This window comes from Globicephala melas, chromosome 14 (genome assembly GCF_963455315.2).
Source record: "Globicephala melas chromosome 14, mGloMel1.2, whole genome shotgun sequence".
NCBI classification, from domain to species: Eukaryota; Metazoa; Chordata; class Mammalia; order Artiodactyla; family Delphinidae; genus Globicephala; species Globicephala melas.
Window position 1 is genome coordinate 17,686,395 of NC_083327.1, and position 18,959 is coordinate 17,705,353.

General features: G+C 38.3%; 1 protein-coding gene across 2 annotated transcripts in view; it reads right to left on the reverse strand.

Annotated features, from left to right (window-relative positions):
- The window catches only part of ME1 (malic enzyme 1), a 192,792-nt gene that overhangs the window by 147,103 nt on the left and 26,730 nt on the right, over positions 1 to 18,959 (reverse strand). For both annotated transcript variants that reach the window (XM_030859406.3, XM_060283299.2), the window contains exons 2-3: positions 15,539 to 15,672; positions 9,396 to 9,545 (exon numbers count right to left, since the gene is read on the reverse strand). In XM_030859406.3, coding sequence (XP_030715266.1) covers positions 9,396 to 9,545; positions 15,539 to 15,672 — 284 coding nt within the window. The remainder of the gene's footprint in view (positions 1 to 9,395; positions 9,546 to 15,538; positions 15,673 to 18,959) is intronic.

Consider the following 18,959-nt stretch of genomic DNA (forward strand, 5'->3'; position numbering starts at 1 on the left):
ATATGTCTATGCAAACGTTTAGGCAATCCTTAGATCCTGATGTGAAAGAATGCTCTTTGAATCATGCCTACATTTTTTCCATTCTCCAGATTTTTTCCTAATTAAGGCAATACTTAAGAAAGAAGATAGTTTGGTATTTTAAACTACTTCTGGGCACACACTGTATTCCAGAACTTAAGATACAGGCTACTCTACCTCACTCCTATTTAGCACAAATCACATATACATTTTCATAAATATGACATTTAGTCTGTTCAGAAAAAAATAGTCAATTTCAATTAATTAGTAGTTCAACAAATCATCCTCCTCTAAATCTCCATAATAAATGAAAATCAACTTTTTGCAAATAATTATCTCTAAAAAATCAACTGAGGTAACATTTAAGAAACTTGAACTAGTCCAAATATTCCAATAACTTGTTTCATATTTTTGAAAAAAAATTCCACGATGTAGTGTTGTTTTTTTTTAAAAAAAAAGGGAGGGTGGGTAGATGCAAATATCAGGCCTATGTCACGGGAAAAGAAAGAAATGAACAAAAGAATATTTTGGAATAAGTATAAATCAAAGGCTTAGTACCATGGATAAAGGGTGAAAAGCTTATTAATATCTAATATTTAAATGATAACTTTTCTAGAAGCATTAAAAAACTAGCTGCTCTCTTAAACACCAACTATTTCAATTTCTAGAGATTCTAACACAATAAAATTGTAGAAACAGAAAATTCCAATACAATTAAAAAAAATAACAAACTGAACCAGAGCTATCAATGAAAAATATTCCCTGTTCTCAAAAGTCTCCTAAATATTTCTAAAGATTCTAAAGTGGCTTAATCGAAGAAAGCCAAATCCAATAAAAAATATTCCTGGTCCACCTGCGCAGCTCTGTATCCAGGACTACTTAGAGGTTTAGGACCTCCTCTGACCTCTTCCCAGAAGCCCCCTTAGCTCTGAAAGTGAGATGACCTAGGAAAGCAAGAGATACTCTGGGCACTGGATCACTTGGCAGTTTACATCACAATGGATCACAAAGGACCACATCACAAAGGATAGAACTATTCAACGGACCACATCTAACTCACAGCTATTAAAACTGGCTGTGAATTGGTACAGCCACTATGGAGAACAGTATGGAGGTTCCTTAAAAAACTACAAATAGAACTACCATATGACCCAGCAATCCCACTACTGGGCATATACCCTGAGAAAACTATAATTCAAAAAGAGTCATGTACCAAAATGTTCATTGCAGCTCTATTTACAATAGCCAGGACATGGAAGCAACCTAAGTGTCCATCATCGGATGAATGGATAAAGAAGATGTGGCACATATATACAATGGAATATTACTCAGTCATAAAAAGAAACGAAATTGAGCTATTTGTAATGAGGTGGATAGACCTAGAGTCTGTCATACAGAGTGAAGTAAGTCAGACAGAGAAAGACAAATACCGTATGCTAACACATATATATGGAATTTAAGAAAAGAAAATGTCATGAAGAACCTAGGGGTAAGACAGGAATAAAGACACAGACCTACTAGAGAATGGACTTGAGCATATGGGGAGGCGGAAGGGTAAGCTGTGACAAAGCGATAGAGAGGCATGGACATATATACACTACCAAACGTAAGGTAGATAGCTAGTGGGAAGCAGCCACATAGCACAGGGAGATCAGCTCGGTGCTTTGTGACCGCCTGGAGGGGTGGGATAGGGAGGGTGGGAGGGAGGGAGACGCAAGAGGGAAGAGATATGGGAACATATGTATATGTATAACTGATTCACTTTGTTATAAAGCAGAAACTAACACACCATTGTAAAGCAATTATACTCTAATAAAGATGTAAAAAAAAGGATACAAAAAAACAAAAAAAACTGGCTGTGAAATCACGTTTCTTTTCCATAAGCAACTTAAACTGTCGTTATTTATAATTAATTACTGAGTTACTGAAATATTTATAGCCTAATAAAGTAAACTCTCTATCATATACCTGTATAGTACATATAAAAAAAGACTGTTTAAGAAAACCAGATAGATTTAAAATGTGAAAATTTATAAAACAGGATACAATATGAAAGTGTTCATCCTATTAACTATTCATTTGATAGCTATTCTAATTATAATCTGCAGTGTATAATGAGGACATTCTTGGGTTAAAGGAGTATTAGCTTTGGGAAGGTTTCTTTTTACATTTATTCCTTTTAACCTTTTTTCTTACTGCTGTTTCATAAACCAAATATCAATTAAAACCAACACCCTCACCCTATAAGACTACAAAATTTGCTGAACTTTTGGCCCTTCTGGATAAACTATATATTTCCATTACAATAATCATGGTCTAATCATGGTCATGTTTACGACCATTTCTATATTACTAGGTAGACATTCTCATATGAAATTGCACATGAGGTAATAAAGAAAGCTTGGTCCTCGCAATTAAATAACGAATACTGTACTTCAAGTCCTTTTTAGAATTCCAAAGGAAATATGTATACAAATAAACAATAAGTGTAGAAAAACTATCTTAGTATTTTGTTTTGGTTCATCTTAGTATTTCCTTCCATGCATTTCTCTAAGAATTTTCTGGGAAAAAATAAGCAAAAAACCACATCTTACTGATTCTCTTTGACAATTAGTCTTGTTAATAATCTTCATCATTGCCAAAATCAAAACATGTACCTTTTATGTAGCATATATAATGTTTGAGTTAAAATACTAGGATCCTTAAATACATTAAGTTCCAGGTCCATACATTTAATTGCCTATTAGACTTCCCCCTCGATTTGGAAGTCCCAAAAACATTTAAAATTCAACATGTCCCTTCAGATAGGTAACAGGCACAAGAAAAGATGCTCAACGTCACTGATTATTAGAGAAATGCAAATTGAAACTACAATGAGGTATCACCTCACACTGTTCAGAACAGCCATCATTAAAATGTAAAACAATAAATGCTGGAGACAGTATGAAGAAAAGGGAACCCTCCTGCACTGTTGGTGGGAATGTAAATTGGTGTAGCCACTATGGAAAACAGTATGGAGGTTCCTTAAAAAACTAAAAATAGAGTTGCCATACGATCCTGTAATCCCACTCCTTGGCTTATATCTGGACAAAACTATAATTTTAAAAGATACCTGCAGGCCAACGTTCACAGCACTGTTTACAATAGTCAGGACATGGAAGCAACCTAAATGTCCATCGACAGATGAATGGATAAAGAAAATGTGGGATATATACACACACACACACACACACACACACACACACACACACACACAATGGAATATCACTCGGCCATAACAAAGAATGAAATAATGCCACCTGCAGCAACATGGATGGACCTAGAGATTATCGTACTAAGTAAAGTAAGTCAGAAAGAGAAAGACAAATATAATATGATATCACTTATATGTGGAATCTAATATGATACAAACGAACTTATTTACAAAACAGAAACAGAATCACAGACATAGAAAACAAAGTTATGGTTACCAAAGGGGAAGGGGGGAGGGATAAATTAGGAATTTGGGATTAACAAACACAAACTACTATATGTAAAATAAACAAGGTCCTACTGTACAACACAGGGAACTATATTCAATATCCTGTAATAAACCGTAATGGAAAAGAATATGAAAAAGAATATATATGTATATATATATTTCTGCATATAAACTAACACATTGTAAATCAATGTGTTATTTTATTCTTTATACTTCAATAAAGAATAAAATAAAACGCCCGAGAAAAAAAAAAAACACTCAACATGTCCCCAAAAGAACTTTCTATATCTCTCATAAACATATTCAATTATTTTGAAACTCAGTGAATGACACCATCATTCCTTTAGTCATCCAGAAATCCAGGAGTTATAATGGTACCAGTTGTAATAACCACTACTTGGGAAAAACTACTTTGTGCCAAAATTATGTTAACTATATTATCTATATTAAATCTAATTCTCCTCAACCAATAAAACTTTCAAAATACATATTATTCTGAGAAATTTTACAATAAAGAATCCTGTTTAATTTTAGTTAACTCTGGTTCTCCAATTAAATTGAGCACTGAATGGTTTTTCTCACCTAAGTGTTGGCAAACCAATTAATGGTACTAGTCAGAAAAGACTTTGCAAATGCTTTTTTAAAAAAACTATCACCAACAAACTGTTGTATTAGCTCATCCTTTTTGCCAAAATTGTATCAGTGATGTACTGTATAGAGATGAGTAGTTGAAAGGAGTGTAATTATGTGTTTAAAGTTGTATCGTCTATATTTAATCAGAACTTTACTTCCTCACAACCTGATTCCTTGGAATGAAGCTAATTTCTTTCAGATCTATTATTTATGAGAATTTACCTGTTAAAACAGTAAGCTTAAAACAGTAGGAGATACAAAGATCATACCAATACTTTACGTTTTTCTTCGTGAGGAGATGAATAAAGAAATATTAAGTTCCTATTTCTGTAAGGTAGCAAACAACATACATTCATTCAGCACCAACCAGACACTAAGCTTAAAACAGCATGGGAAATACAGGAATAAATTCTAAAATATGATCCTTTCTCTCTAGATGCTTACAGTCTAGTTGTAACTAAATGAATAGTAAAATGACAACAAAAGAAACCAAGAGGGGAAAGAAAAACTAAGCTTGTAGATTCAACAGACTGTTGGTTGCCAGAAGTAGGGGGAGGGGGACGGGGAGAAGTGAATGAAGGTCAAAAGTTATGAACTTCTAGTTATAAAATAAATAAGTCCTGGGGACGTAATATACAGCATGGCAATTATAGTTAATAATACTGCTTTACATACTTGAAAGTTGTTCAGAGAGTATATCTTAATAGTTCTCATCACGAGAAAAAAGTTCTTTTGTAACTATGTATGGTGATGGATGTTCACTAGACTTGTGGTGATAATTTCACAATATGTACAAATATCGAATCGTTACGTTATATACCTGGAACTAATATGTCGATTATACCTCAATTTAAAAACTGAAATAAATTAAATTAAAAAAGAAAAGAGACCAAGAGTACCTGATAGAACATTCAAAATACCAAAAACAGGAACATGATTAACTGCCAAAGGCATGGTGAAGTGGTAATGTAGCTGATAAGAACTTACAGGAGAAGGAGATGATTCCTGGAAAATGCAGTGTAAAATATAGCAGGCAGAAATATTTCCAAAGAAATTACATAAATCTGCTTTAGCTGTCCTTTACATAAACCTGCATTATCAATTTGCACAAAACTTTTCTTTAAGAACAGTTTCACAGAATACAAGTAATTTAAGTAACACAGTAGGATCAGCATTCTGCAAAAATATAAAAAAGAACTTGTCTTCAGCTTCCAACAATCACACCTCTATCATCTACAAATTAGCCACAATTAGATGTGTTGACATAAGCATAACGCACTACCAAATACCGAAAATTCTGCAAGAATTGAATGTTATGGGAACAAGATAATCTAAGCAAACTCAACAACATTCTTAAAAATCATTATCCCCGACATGTTGAAAAACCCCACACAATGTATCTATGCCAAAGAGAAAAGAAATTCCACACAACACCAACAAATGAATATTCCAGCATCATACCTCAAGAAAAAAATGTTACAAGTAGAGTTATTCATATAAGAATTTATTTTTGGATGCCTAGCCAGATTTTAATGCCATATTCAAAATGAAAAATAATATCTAGCCATAGGAAAGTATGTCATTAAGATATATAAAAAAGTATGAGATCAAAAGATATACCTATTTGCAACTGTACTAAGCTCAGTACCTGTACTATTAACCCTTAATTTTCACTAATTATGTTCCTAATTGCTACCACCAAACCCACAAAGTAAATATAGCAAGAGGTATAATCCTCCTGTTTAGTTTCTAAATGTCTTTGAATACCTACTGTTGCAGTAGGAAAGGCTGAAAAGACATTTGTCAATTTTGGCTTAAAAAAAAAATAGTCTAGAGGCTAACTGATGCCTGAAAGAGCCATCATTATTCGAACACAATCACAATTTCCTTTCTAATTAAATATAATATCTAGATATATGTCACATAACACATTTTCAAACAGGCTTCTTTTTTTATAATCATGGGAGAACCCATGAGAATTATTCTACTAAAGAATTAAGGGGTGGGGGGGTTCCCTGGTGGCGCAGTGGTTGAGAGTCCGCCTGCTGATGCAGGGGACATGCGTTCGTGCCCCGATCCGGGAAGATCCCACATGCCGCGGAGTGGCTGGGCCCGTGAGCCATGGCCGCCGGGCCTGCGCGTCCGGAGCCTGTGCTCTGCAACGGGAGAGGCCACAACAGTGAGAGGCCCGCGTACCGCAAAAAAAAAAAAAAAAGAATTAAGGGGGGGGCAAGATCGAGATGATGGAGTAGGATGATTCTAAAGTCACCTCCTTCACAGGTACACCAAAATAAATGACAACCACTTACAGAGTAACTGTCTATGAGAACAACCTGAAGACTAGCAGAAAAGATTATCCCCAACTATAAAGATATATAAAGAAGGAGCCACAATGAGATGGGTAGAAGAGGTGGAGACGCGGTCTACTCAGGACCCACACGCCCGGGCTGGCGGCCGACAAACAGGAGGGATATCACAACCACAGACGTCCTCCCTGATGACATAACATTGCATGTCAAATATTATCTCAATAAAAAAGAACTTCAAAATCACCAGAAGTTTAACAAAATATACACATTAAAAATCAACATGACAAAAAAAATCAACATGACAGAAAACTGCCATAAAGAGATCACTTAGAAACACTTGGGGAAATTTTACTTTCTCTCTGTTAGTAAAGTATTCCTTAAATTTCAAATATGACAGAAAAGTTGATAGACTAACCATGAAAATGTCACCTAGAATCAACATTTGTGAGCATTTTGCTATGAATGCCCTGCTACATCTCGCCCCATCTCACCCCCTTCCTCTCCCTCTCCTCTCCTTCCTTCTTATCTATCTACCTATCTATCTCCATCTATCTACACACCTATCAGATTATTTCTGACAAAGCTCCCCATAATCAAATACACTAATACTTCTAAAGAAAAAAAAAAATGACACTAAGTCACATAAATCCTATAAATATCCCCATATAAATTCAGTTCAAATTTTGCCACCAAACGGGCTCCGATAGATCAGGTTTGGTCCCCAATGAGATTTTTTCTTTTTTTATGTTTTGGTTTTCAAAGTTTGGGATTTAAAAAATGTAGATAAAGGATGTTGGGCTGTAGTAGTATCCCCACGTTACAGAGGAGGAAACTGAAGCCCAGAAAGGTTAACTAATTTATTCAACACTAGAACAAGTGGCAAAACCAGTAAGTGAAAATAGGCCATCTACGCCAGAGCCCATACTTTTAACCACTGCTCTAGGAAGCCTCCAATCCAATAGGAAGTCCTTGGGACTTTATCTTTATCCAGAAACTGAACTCTTACCCCTAACTCCACTGCTACCCTCCTAATCTGAGCCACTGTTATCTCTCACTAGGTTTACTGCAATAGCCTGCTACCTGATTCTTCTACCCATTTAACTAATGGTAAAAGCCAATGTTCTTCAAAGTAGCCGACAAGAAGCTATAGGTTCTGTACCCTCTTATTTATCCTACATCTGTGACCCCATCTACTACTCAGCCCTCTCTCACTCCACCCTGTCTCTATGCTACTCTATGGTACACATTCCCCCTTGTATCTCCCCCTCTCACCCTCCAATATCATCTTCCAATGAAACCTGCAGTGTCCCCTCTATGTAAAACAGCTACTGCCCCTCCCCCCAAGCACATGACACTCCGCATCCCCCTTTTCCTCCTCAACTCTTTCTTTCCCCATAACACTTATTGCCTCCCAACACTCTAGACAATTACTTTTTGTTTCCCTGTCTCTTCTGCTTTTAGATTTACATATATACCAATGTATCCCAAGCCCGTAGAAAATCTAGTACCTAGTAAGTGCTCAAAAAAATAACTGTTGCTATTGGGATTTCTATGTCAACTTCAACCCAAATACTTTGAGCTAAGCTCTTCTACATGTCTTATAGTTGTTAGTAATTCTCAGGATCTCATAGAAAACTTTGAATTTCAATAAATATGCTTAAATTACATTTTAAAACACCTAAGATGTATACACTTACACTTTTATTAAGAGTCTTTCTTTATGTAGAAATATATTTTATAGACATGTACAGACATATATATTTTATGATGTCACTCAGAGAAACAGTAAGGTAAAGAACAGTTTATACAATTTGATCCCTTCTATAAGGAAAACAGTATGTATTTGTACATATTGGAATTTCTGCTATGATGACATTGTGTATTTTTAAAATATTTCTTCCTTCTGTATATATGCATTTTCTCATTCTTTCAATAATGAATATGTATTATTTGTAAGATTAAAAAATACTGATATACTCAAAAAAGAATTATCTGTCATAATACAATTACCAGCTAAATTCTAACTCTTGTTTTTCTATGAAAAAAATTTATTCACTGTTAACATAGCCATTATATAAATGCAACATAGATACATGCTATTAGTGTAATTTAACAGACCATCTACATATAATTCTTCCCTTTATACAAGGGATAATGTGGCTAATTCTTTTCTTTATACAAAAGGTAATGTGGCACAAGTGTGCAAAATACTATCACTACATCAATATACCTTCAAGAAATCTACATATTCAATCTAACTTTCAGATCTTACCTCAAAAATAGTCACTTCAATGACAGTATTTTCAATAGGCTTTTTTTGTGGTATAAACTTATAAACATTTCTTTTTTATCTTTAAATTCAGAACAATAAGCAGCACAAATACAGTCAACTCGAGCCTTTATTGTTGCTGCTGTTAAAAGCACTGATACTTATTTCAACTGTTTCTTGCTGCAAAAGTATTCAGTGATATAATAAATAAAGCTATGGTTTTAGAAAAACTATATTATATATTTTATACATCTTTAAAGGTGATTACAATTTCATTTAAAAGAAATCAACAAAAGAGCCAGTTTAATGCCAGCTCTGAATTTAGGAAACAATATACTCCTTATTTTCAGGAAAATTGGGAATCTCTGTTTTAACTCGTAAAATACAAACATAATAGTGGTAATTACCATCTCAGAGCCAAGCTTCATTATGATCAACTACTTTTTCCCAAAAAAAAAAAGCTCATTTATTGTCTGTAAAAGGAAACATAAATTGGTTTATAAAAAAATACTTTCCCATGATCTTAAATCAGAAATAAAACACTACATTTTTAAATGTTCTTTTAAATGAAGTTTGTTTTAGATTTTTCCAAACTTCAATTCCATTCCATAATTCTTTTTAATTATTGCAAACACTTTACAAAAAAATAAAGAAAGACACAAATTGTACTTAAGAGTTTACATACCTCGGCTTCCGAAATGCTAAACTGTATTGTTGGCAAGCCAGACCCACAGTGGGTGTATAAACGATAGGCATGAATTTCTCAATGTCAGACGTTAGCACTCTATAAAAGAGCTTTTCATTTCTATCTTGAAGATCCATTAAGAGAAGATACCTGTGGAAATTGGACATAATTAGATCTACGTTCCAACAAAGTTGTACAATAGCTGTTAGAGATCTAACTAAACATTTCTCAACAAAGTATACAGTAGGTCACACAGAAAACATCTGATCAAAAGACTTTGGAAGTATTCCTAATCATCTCAAAATATGAAGTACCATAAACCTGAGCTAGTGTCATTCAAAATGTTAATATCACTGCTGAGGGACTTCCCTGGTGGCGCAAGGGTTAAGAATCCGCCTGCCAATTCAGGGGACACAGGTTCGAGCCCTGGTCCGGAAAGATCCCACATGCCGCGGAGCAACTAAGCCCATGCGCCACAACTACTGAGCCTGCGCTCTAGAGCCCGCAAGCCACAACTACTGAGCCCGTGTGCCACAACTACTGAAGCCTGCGTGCCTAGGGCCCATGCTCCGCAACAGGAGAAGCCACCGCAATGAGAAGCCCGCGCACCGCAACCAAGAGTAGCCCCCACTCTCCACAACTAGAGAAATCCGGCATGCAGCAAGGAAGACCCAAAGCAGCCAAAAAAAAAAAAAATCAGTGCTGAAATAGCAGTTTTATTTAATATTTGAAAAGACTTTGTCCCTATTTTCAAATCAAAGACAAATGAAAACACCACTGTAGACATAAACGTTAAGTAAATAGAAAGACTTTACCTTGCAGTACTGAATGGCCAAGGGAAATGACAAGCAGAAAATGAGTAAGGAATGTAGCACTGACCCTAAAAATTACTAAGGTAAGCAAGTTCACGGGACTTTTTACTTATATCAAATGGTCTTTTTCTTTCTAGAGGCAGTTTTCTTTCTAGAGGATGTCTAAATATCAACCTTATCATATTACTGGCAACCTTCAATGGTTTATAGAATAAAACTCAAACTGCCTGGTGCAACTTAAAAGAATCTTCCAAAATTGTCCTTAATAGCCTTACCAGCTTTTTTTTTTGGGGGGGGGAGGTTCTCGTTCCCTGGAATAGTTGAAAATGCACAGAATTTGGAGTCAGAGACACAAGGATTCTAATGCCTGGCAAATAGATGAGTTATTTCAACCCCAAAAATTAACAACTGGGAAGAAGATGATGACTCTTAGACATGCTAAACACTGATCTCACCATGCGGAACTCATCAATGCCAAATCAATGATCAATCCTCAGACCTTATCTTAGTTCACTTGTCAGGACATCTGACACAAGTGGCGTTCCCTAGAGCTCCATACACTCTCTTTACCTGAATTCCAGGTCAGCAGATTCTCTGGTTTTCCTATTTCACTGATCATGCCTTTTCTGTTTCTTTGCTATTTTCTCCTCTTCTCTGGAAGGTCTCTAACACTCATCTCTAATATATTATATTACATTAAGAGATTATGTTGGCCTTGCTTCAAGATATATCCCAACCTGAACACCTCCATTGCTACCACCCTGGATCTAAATCACCATCATCTCTTGCCTGTAAGAGTCTCCTAAATACTCTTCCGGCTTACATCCTATTCTCAACGCTGCAGCAAGTCTTCTGGAAATATAGCTCTGACCACGTTGACCTTCTGCTCAAAACCCTGAACAGCTCCCCCTTTCACTCGGAGTAACAGCAGAAGTCCGTCAGTGGCCTCCACAATCTGTCTTTATATAATCTGTCCTCCGTGACCTCATTAATCTGCTCTCCCGACCTACCATTCTTCCCCTCACCCATCCTGCTCCAGACGCAGGTCTCCCTGCTGGTCCCTGAATCTACCAGCTAAAGAGCACTGTTCCTCAGACTTCCTCATGGCTAACCTCCTCACTGCCTCTCATTACTTGCTCATAACCTATCCTCTCTATGAAGTCCATCCTGACAATACAAATTGACCCTACCCACTCGCTCCCCAGCATTCTCATCCCTCGTACCCTGCTCTACCTTTTCTTTTTATTAGCACTTGTCACTTTCTAGCATATTAAATAATTTACTTATTATTTTATTATTTACTTCTTTTTTTTAATATTTTTTTAAAAATAATTTAGGTAAGTTCTGTGAGGGCAGAGATCATTGTCTACAATCCCAATATCTCAAAGAGCACCTAACACTGAGTTGATGCTCAATAAATATTTGAGGGACAGGGACTTCCCTGGTGGCACAGTGGTTAAGAACCCGCCTGCCAATGCAGAGGACATGGGTTCAATCCCTGGTCCAGGAAGATCCCACATGCCATGGGGCAACTAAACCCATGCGCCACAACTACTGAGCCTGTGATCTAGAGCCCGCAAGCCACAACGACTGAAGCCCACGCACCTAGAGCCCGTGCTCCGCAACAAGAGAAGCCACCGCAATGAGAAGCCCGAGCACCGCAACGAAGAGTAGCCCCTGCTCACCACAACTAGAGAAAGCCCGCGCGCAGCAGCAAAGACCCAACACACCCAAAAATAAATAAATAAATAAATAAATAAATTAAACAAAAATCTTTGAGGGACAGTCTGTGATAAAAACATGAAAATCACTAGCTACGAGGAGGCAGCTGATAAAATGGCCCAGGAAAAGAATATAGAGTAAAAATGGAAGCGGCTGAAGGAAGGACTTAAGAAATACGTGAAAGGGATGGTGAAGGAATTTAAGAAGCAAATATACATGTTGAATAAACTGAGTCAGCCTCTGTCCTCAGCTGCCCCGTCATCACTTATAGGCTCATAAAAGAAGTGGCTACGGCAGGGATGGAGGGTACCCATGGGCTCAGCAACAGGGATTTCCACGCACCAAGGCGGACCTGGCCACAGACACTGCTGAGAGTCCCATCCGCCAGCAGCAGGGACTGACACTGAGCCCCTGATATGCCGCCATCCCATGGCGTGATCAGCAAGCTACCTGGTGGCAGGTTGATTACACTGGACAGCTTCCATCACAGAAGGAACGGCACTGGTTCTCACTGGAAGAGACGCTTACTCTGTATGAAGACTTACCTTCCCTGCACACAATGCTTCTGCCAAAGCTACCCTCCATGGACTTACAAAATGCCTCATCCACTGAATTCCACCCAGCATGACTTCTGATCAAGGAACTCACTCCACAGCAAATGAAGTGAGGCAATGGGCCCTTGCTCATTGGAATCCACTGGTCTTACCATGTCCCCACCATCCTGAAGCAGCTGGCTTGACAGAATGGTGGAATGGCCTTCTGAAGACTCAGTTACAGCACCAGCTAGGTGACAACACCTTGTAAAGCTGGGGCAAGATACTCCAGGAGGTTATACACGCTCTGAATCCGCATCCAATATATGGTTCTATTTCTCCCATAGCCAGCATTCACAGGTCCCGGAATCACAGGGGTGGAAATGGAAGTGGCACCACTCACCATTATCCCCCGGTGACCCGCCAGCGAAATTCCTGCTTCCTGTCCCTGTGACATGATGCTCCACTGGCCTAGAAGTGTTCATTCTAAAGGGAGGAATGTTTCCACCAGGAGACAATGATTCCACTGAACTGGAAGTTAAGACTGCCACTGGCCACTTTGGGCACCGCGTGCCTCCAAACTAACAGGCAAAGAAGGGAGTTACCGTGCTGGCTGGGGTGACCAACCCTGACTTCAAGGGGAAATCGGACTCCCACTCCATAATGGAGGTAAGGAAGAGGGTGTCTGGAATACAAGAGATCCATTAGGGGGTCTCCATGATTAAAGTCAATGGGAAACTACAACAACCCAATTCAGACAGGACTACTAACGGCCCAGACCCTCCAGAATTAAAGATCTGCCTCACTGTACCAGGTAAGGAGTCAAGACTGGCCGAGGTACTGGCTGAAGGCAAAGGAAGCGTGAAATGGGTAGGGGCAGAAGGTAGTCATAAATACCAGCTCCGATCACGTGACCAGTTACAGAAATGAGGACTGTAATTACCACATGCATTCTTCCTTATTTTGTTATGAATATGTTTGTGTGTATGTGTATAAAAATATATATATATTTTAATATATATATACAAATATATGTAGACAAATATTTTTCCCTCTCTTATCCCTTTATCATGTAACCTAAGATGTACTGAGTTTATATCATAGTATTTAAATACAGTTGACCCCGAACAATGTGGAGATTGGGGTGCCAACCCCGACATAGTCAAAAATCCACACATAACCTTATAGTTGGCCCTCCATTATCTGTAGTTCCTCATTTGATTCAATCAACTACAGATTATGTAGTACTGTAGGATGTATTTATCGAAAAAATCCAAATATAAGTGGACCTGCACAGTTCAAACCCATGTTGTTCAAGGGTCAACTGTACTTTTTTAATATATTTATTTATTTATATTTATTTTGGGCTGCATTAGGTCTTTATTTCATTGCTGCATGCAGGCTCTCTCCAGCTGCGGCGAGCAGGGGCTACTCTTCATTGTGGTGCACGGGCTTCTCGTTGCGGTGGCTTCTCTTGTTGCGGAGCACGGGCTCTAGGTGCTCGGGCTTCAGTAGTTGTGGCACGTGGGCTCAGTAGTTGTGGCTCGCAGGCTCTAGAGCTCAGGCTCAGTAGTTGTGGTGCACGGGCTTAGCTGCTCTGAGGCATGCGGGATCTTCCCAGACCAGGGTTTGAACCCGTGTCCCCTGCATTGGCAGCTGGATTCTTAACCACTGTGCCACCAGGGAAGTCCCCAAGGGTCAACTGTATAGTTAACTTTTCATCATAGTATTAAAGTCAAGAGATATCAATGAGAAAGGTAAATATCACCAAGGGCTTTACATCCTCTTGTGGGGAAAGAGTATATTTTCGGTTGTACCTGGGATAGTTCTATCATGTTAGGCAGAGGTAGGACATTCTATTGTCTTTATGCAGAGATTCAGTTTGGTTTAAGGAAACGTGCGTGGGTGCCAAGTTGAAAAGGAGTGGTTAGTTTTATGTGTCAACTTGGCTAGGACACAGCACCCAGATACTTGGTCTACTATTCTGGATGTTTCTCTGAAGGCGGTTTTTGTATGAGGTTCACATTTAAATTGGCGTACTTTGAATAAAGCAGATTACCCTCTATAATGTGTGTGAGCCTCATCCAATCAACTGAAAACCTTAATAGAACGAAGACTGGCCTTCCCTCCAACGCCAGAGCAAAAGAAGAATTACGCCAGCAGACTGCCTTTGGACTTGAACTGCAGCTCTTCCCTGGGGCTCCAACTGGAGATTTAGGACTGACCAAGTCTCCATAATCACTTGAAATCAAAATCAATCAATAAACCCCTCCCTCTCTCTCCCTCCCTCTCATTATGTGTATGTGTGCGCGCGCGCGCACACACACACACACACACACACATCCTATCTGTTCTATTTCTCTGGAGAACCCTGACTCATACGAAGACTCACTAGGTACTGGTTGAGCTCTCTCTTCTAACCTTTGCAACAACATTTTCAAATAACTATTATTCTCTTCAACCCACAAATGGAAAAACTGAGGTGTAGATGGGTCTAACACCTTAATAAGAAAAGGCAGCATCAAAAGCAGAGGGCAAGGCACATGCAATGGTCATGGCAGTGGTGTAGTGGTTTGCTCTAGTGAGATACAGCCAGAATTTCAACTTAGGGCTAGCTAATTCCCAAGGGTACCTTTATCTTTGTTACCTTTATCTTTGTACAAACATGGAAACTGGGTCCTAAACAAAGTAAGTGACCTAAATTCACAAAAGTGTCGGAACCACGCTTGGAAGATGAAAAAGTGCACTCTCACCTACAACGTACTTAGTGTCTGACTCAAAGCCACTTTCATCTAGTTTGGAATGGCATTTCCTGGTAATTCACCTTCATAGCAACAACTTTATCACAAGAGAAAAGTTGTCTTTCTGAGGATATAGTTTAGAAAATTTTAGTTTGTTCAGATGTTCCTACAGAGGGTAAATTTTTTACAAAACATCATTGTATTTACAGGCAAATCCTCCTAGAAGTTGGCTACTCTTTCCAAAGCACTAAATATTTAAACTTTCTCATCTGATAAAAAATAAACTAGACAGTTGCCTATGAGACATACAAAAATCACCTTCAGGAACATGTTACCTGTCAAAATCAGAGTTCAGATGCTCGAAATTCTTAATTACTCTAAGGACCTGGATATCCTGGCTGATGAAGCAAGGTGGCAACAATCCATGAATGTTCAACTGCTGTCTCTCTTCCAGGGTAAAAGCCAAGTCCTATGGAGAAAAGGAAAACACAATAATTCAACGGGGGAAAAGGACAAAACGCGTATCTACACACCAAATAAATCCAACAAGTATATGGCACTGAAAATCAGAAGATCTGGCATCCCTCCAAGCGTGGCCATGTGACTGAGTAAACCACGTAATCTCTCCACACCTCACTTTCCTCACCTTTAAATATTAGGATAATATTTTCAGATCTGTGTCACTTAGATAACGTTAGGATAAAATCAGGCAATGGATAGGAGGAAATTATCTGAAGCCACGCAAATGAAAGAAGATATAATTATCAGTATTAGTACCATTAAATTTAAAAATGAATAGTAGTTATTACAAAAGGTTTTTAAATGATGAACATGAGTAGGTCACCTACGACCTGCTGTGTTTCTTTTTTATTTATTTATTTATTCATCGGTTGCATCAGATCTTAGTTGCGGCACATGGGATCTTTCGTTGTGGCATGCGGGCTCTTTGTTGCAGTGCACGGGCTCCTCTCTAGATGTGGCGTGCGGGCTGCAGAGCGCGTGGGCTCAGTAATTGCGGCGCACAGGCTTAGTTGCCCTGCAACATGTGTGATCTTAGTTCCCCAACCAAGGATCAAACCAGTGTCCCCTGCATTGCAAGACCAATTCTTAACCCCTGGACCACCAGGGAAGTCCCCTGCTGTGTTTCTATGTATAATATAGGTCAGGAGACACCTTATCTATGATTCTGCGGTACCTTTTCCAACATTCCTCTCCCAAGCTATCTCCCACTAATTATACACTCCTAGTTACACAAAACTTCTCACCATTGCCTGGACATGCCGCACCCCTTTCTTCTTGCACTATACCACAGTCAAGAATGTCTTCCTTCCCTGCTTCTCTCCTTTCAAGCCATACCTCAAACGCTCCCTCCTCTCTAAAGCCTTTCCAGACTCACCCAGTAAGCCCATTCGAGCCTTATTATTATACCTACATTATCTGTTTACACGAACACTGACTGTACAAAACAACAGCATTACAAACTATGAGGCTCAAAAACAAGCAAACAAAATAGAACCGATGAGTGCATACAAAAACCCAGAATGGACCTAGGAGACTGGCCAGGATATAATACGAGGGGACGTAACAGCAGATAAACCCGGTAGTCATTAATCTGGAAGATTAGGATCTCCCTGGAGATACTGAAGCCCAAAATTAGACTAACGGCTTGGGTCTGGCCCCAACGTGATGATGGGCGGGTTTGCTCCACGTGCTATGGGCACGGCTGGTGCCCGTTTCCAAGATGTTTTGCTCCACCAGCAGCCATTCCTTCACTACAAAAGCCCCATTACATGCCCAGCCGGGGGTCCTCTGGAGTTCTAATACACGTGGACAGCAGCAGGATGGTCCCCCTCCAAGAGGATAATCCAGGGTGTCCAGCCGTGCCTAGTGCCATCACCCCCTCCCAGATGCCTGGAGCACAGCAGACCAGCGCAGCCTCTCTATCCTCTTGCCTGGCGTCCCCGTCCGCACCAGGAGACACTGCGGTGTTGCTAGAACCCTTCCATGCCATTTTCTGTTTCATTTGTGGTTTGTGTCCCCACCAGAATGCAAACTCCACGAGGTCAGGGAATTTTGTCTGTTTTTTTTTCACTGCTTTATCCCTAGTGCTCAGAACAGTAACTGACATTAGACCTCAGTAACGTGCAAGATAAACAAAATAGAAAGTTTTAAATATTTTAGAGACTGACATTAAAATTTTAAAAACATTAAAACTGCTGCTCAGGAAACTAGCCTATCAAGCCTGGTAAAATTACATTTAAAATTTAAAGTAACCAGAAAGGGATGTTTTTGTGAAAAAGGAATCTATAAAATGGAAGGCATACTTCACCTGCTAAAAGCACAACTTGTTGTAAAGATATAAAATAAAACTTTTTATAAGGACATAAAGTAAAATACTTTAAAATATAAAGATATAATATAAAATGTCTGCTTCCTAGAAATGAAGCAGAATTATATACAGTAATGTATTTGAAAAAGAAGACAATAGACTTCTCTCTAGCTTGAAATGAAAACTTGGAAATTAAAAATGGGAAAAAAGCTAGGCTGAAGTTAAAGTCTCAAAAACATATGAATATATGTGAAGAAGCAGCAAACTTTTGAATGTTATGCCCTTGAAAATCTGCCTGTAATAATAATAATCAAAATATCGATATTCTGAGAATAAGGCTCATTATCGGAAGTACTATCATATGCTCGTTCTTTCACTTTATAATGGCATTAACTCATTTATTGGTGTCACTAGCCAGTCTTTTTACATGAATTTTCCAATGTTTGGTCTGAAACAATTCCTCAGTCTAACAGGTTTACCATACCTTATGCCATGTAAATGATAACGCCACCTGGATATCTCTTGCTATATTCTTTGATGTTTAGTAACTACAAACTCCCATAGGCTGTTAGCCAAATTTTCCGACACACACTAAAGTACAAGTTCAACTCTTAAACAAAAACAAACTAACCACTAGGGCTTAGAAATCTGAAGAACTGGGCCAAGTTAAAGAGTTAAAGTCCTATGACTGGATTCATATCCTATTACTACTCTTTGTGAATTTTTAAAAAATCAATGAATATGTAAACTTAAATCTTAAAACCCCTGAAAAATTTTAAATATATACGGCAGTTTTAAGAATGACACATCAATGTGATTCCTACCAACCAGCAGCTTCCCAAAAAGTATTCAGAGAAACAATAAGTTGAATTTTGAACAATGTAATAATCCCGGCTCTCTATTGCATTTTTTCATACTAACAGAGACATATTAATATATTTTGCAGAAATTTATAAACAGGTCAGTTACATCTAAAACTTGACAGTGACAGCCTAACTTAATACATTCTCCTTATTAAAAAGTTAAGGTAACATATACCTGTTTCAAAGAATTTTTACCTTAGGGTTCTCCTGCAGGGCCTATCCAACAAAGGACATTGTATCCAAAGTACACATGCAGGTTCTAACTTTCAAATGACTTCTACTAAGTCTTTTGTGTAGTTGAAAAGCTTAGCTATACATATATTAGGTTTCCAGATCACCTATAATTCTAATTACCTAAAAGTGTTCTCATACACTCTAGGTTCAACCTGTTTTTCTCTTTTTCTTTCTTTTACTTTCCTTCCTCCTTAAAAAACCTTTTGGACCAGATCCCTAGACGGCAGAATGGTATGTTGTTTCACTGCTGAGGGCAACAAACAGGACAACTATTCTTCTAGACTCTACTAATTAATCTATGTATATCTTCTTGAGAAAACTGAGACTCTC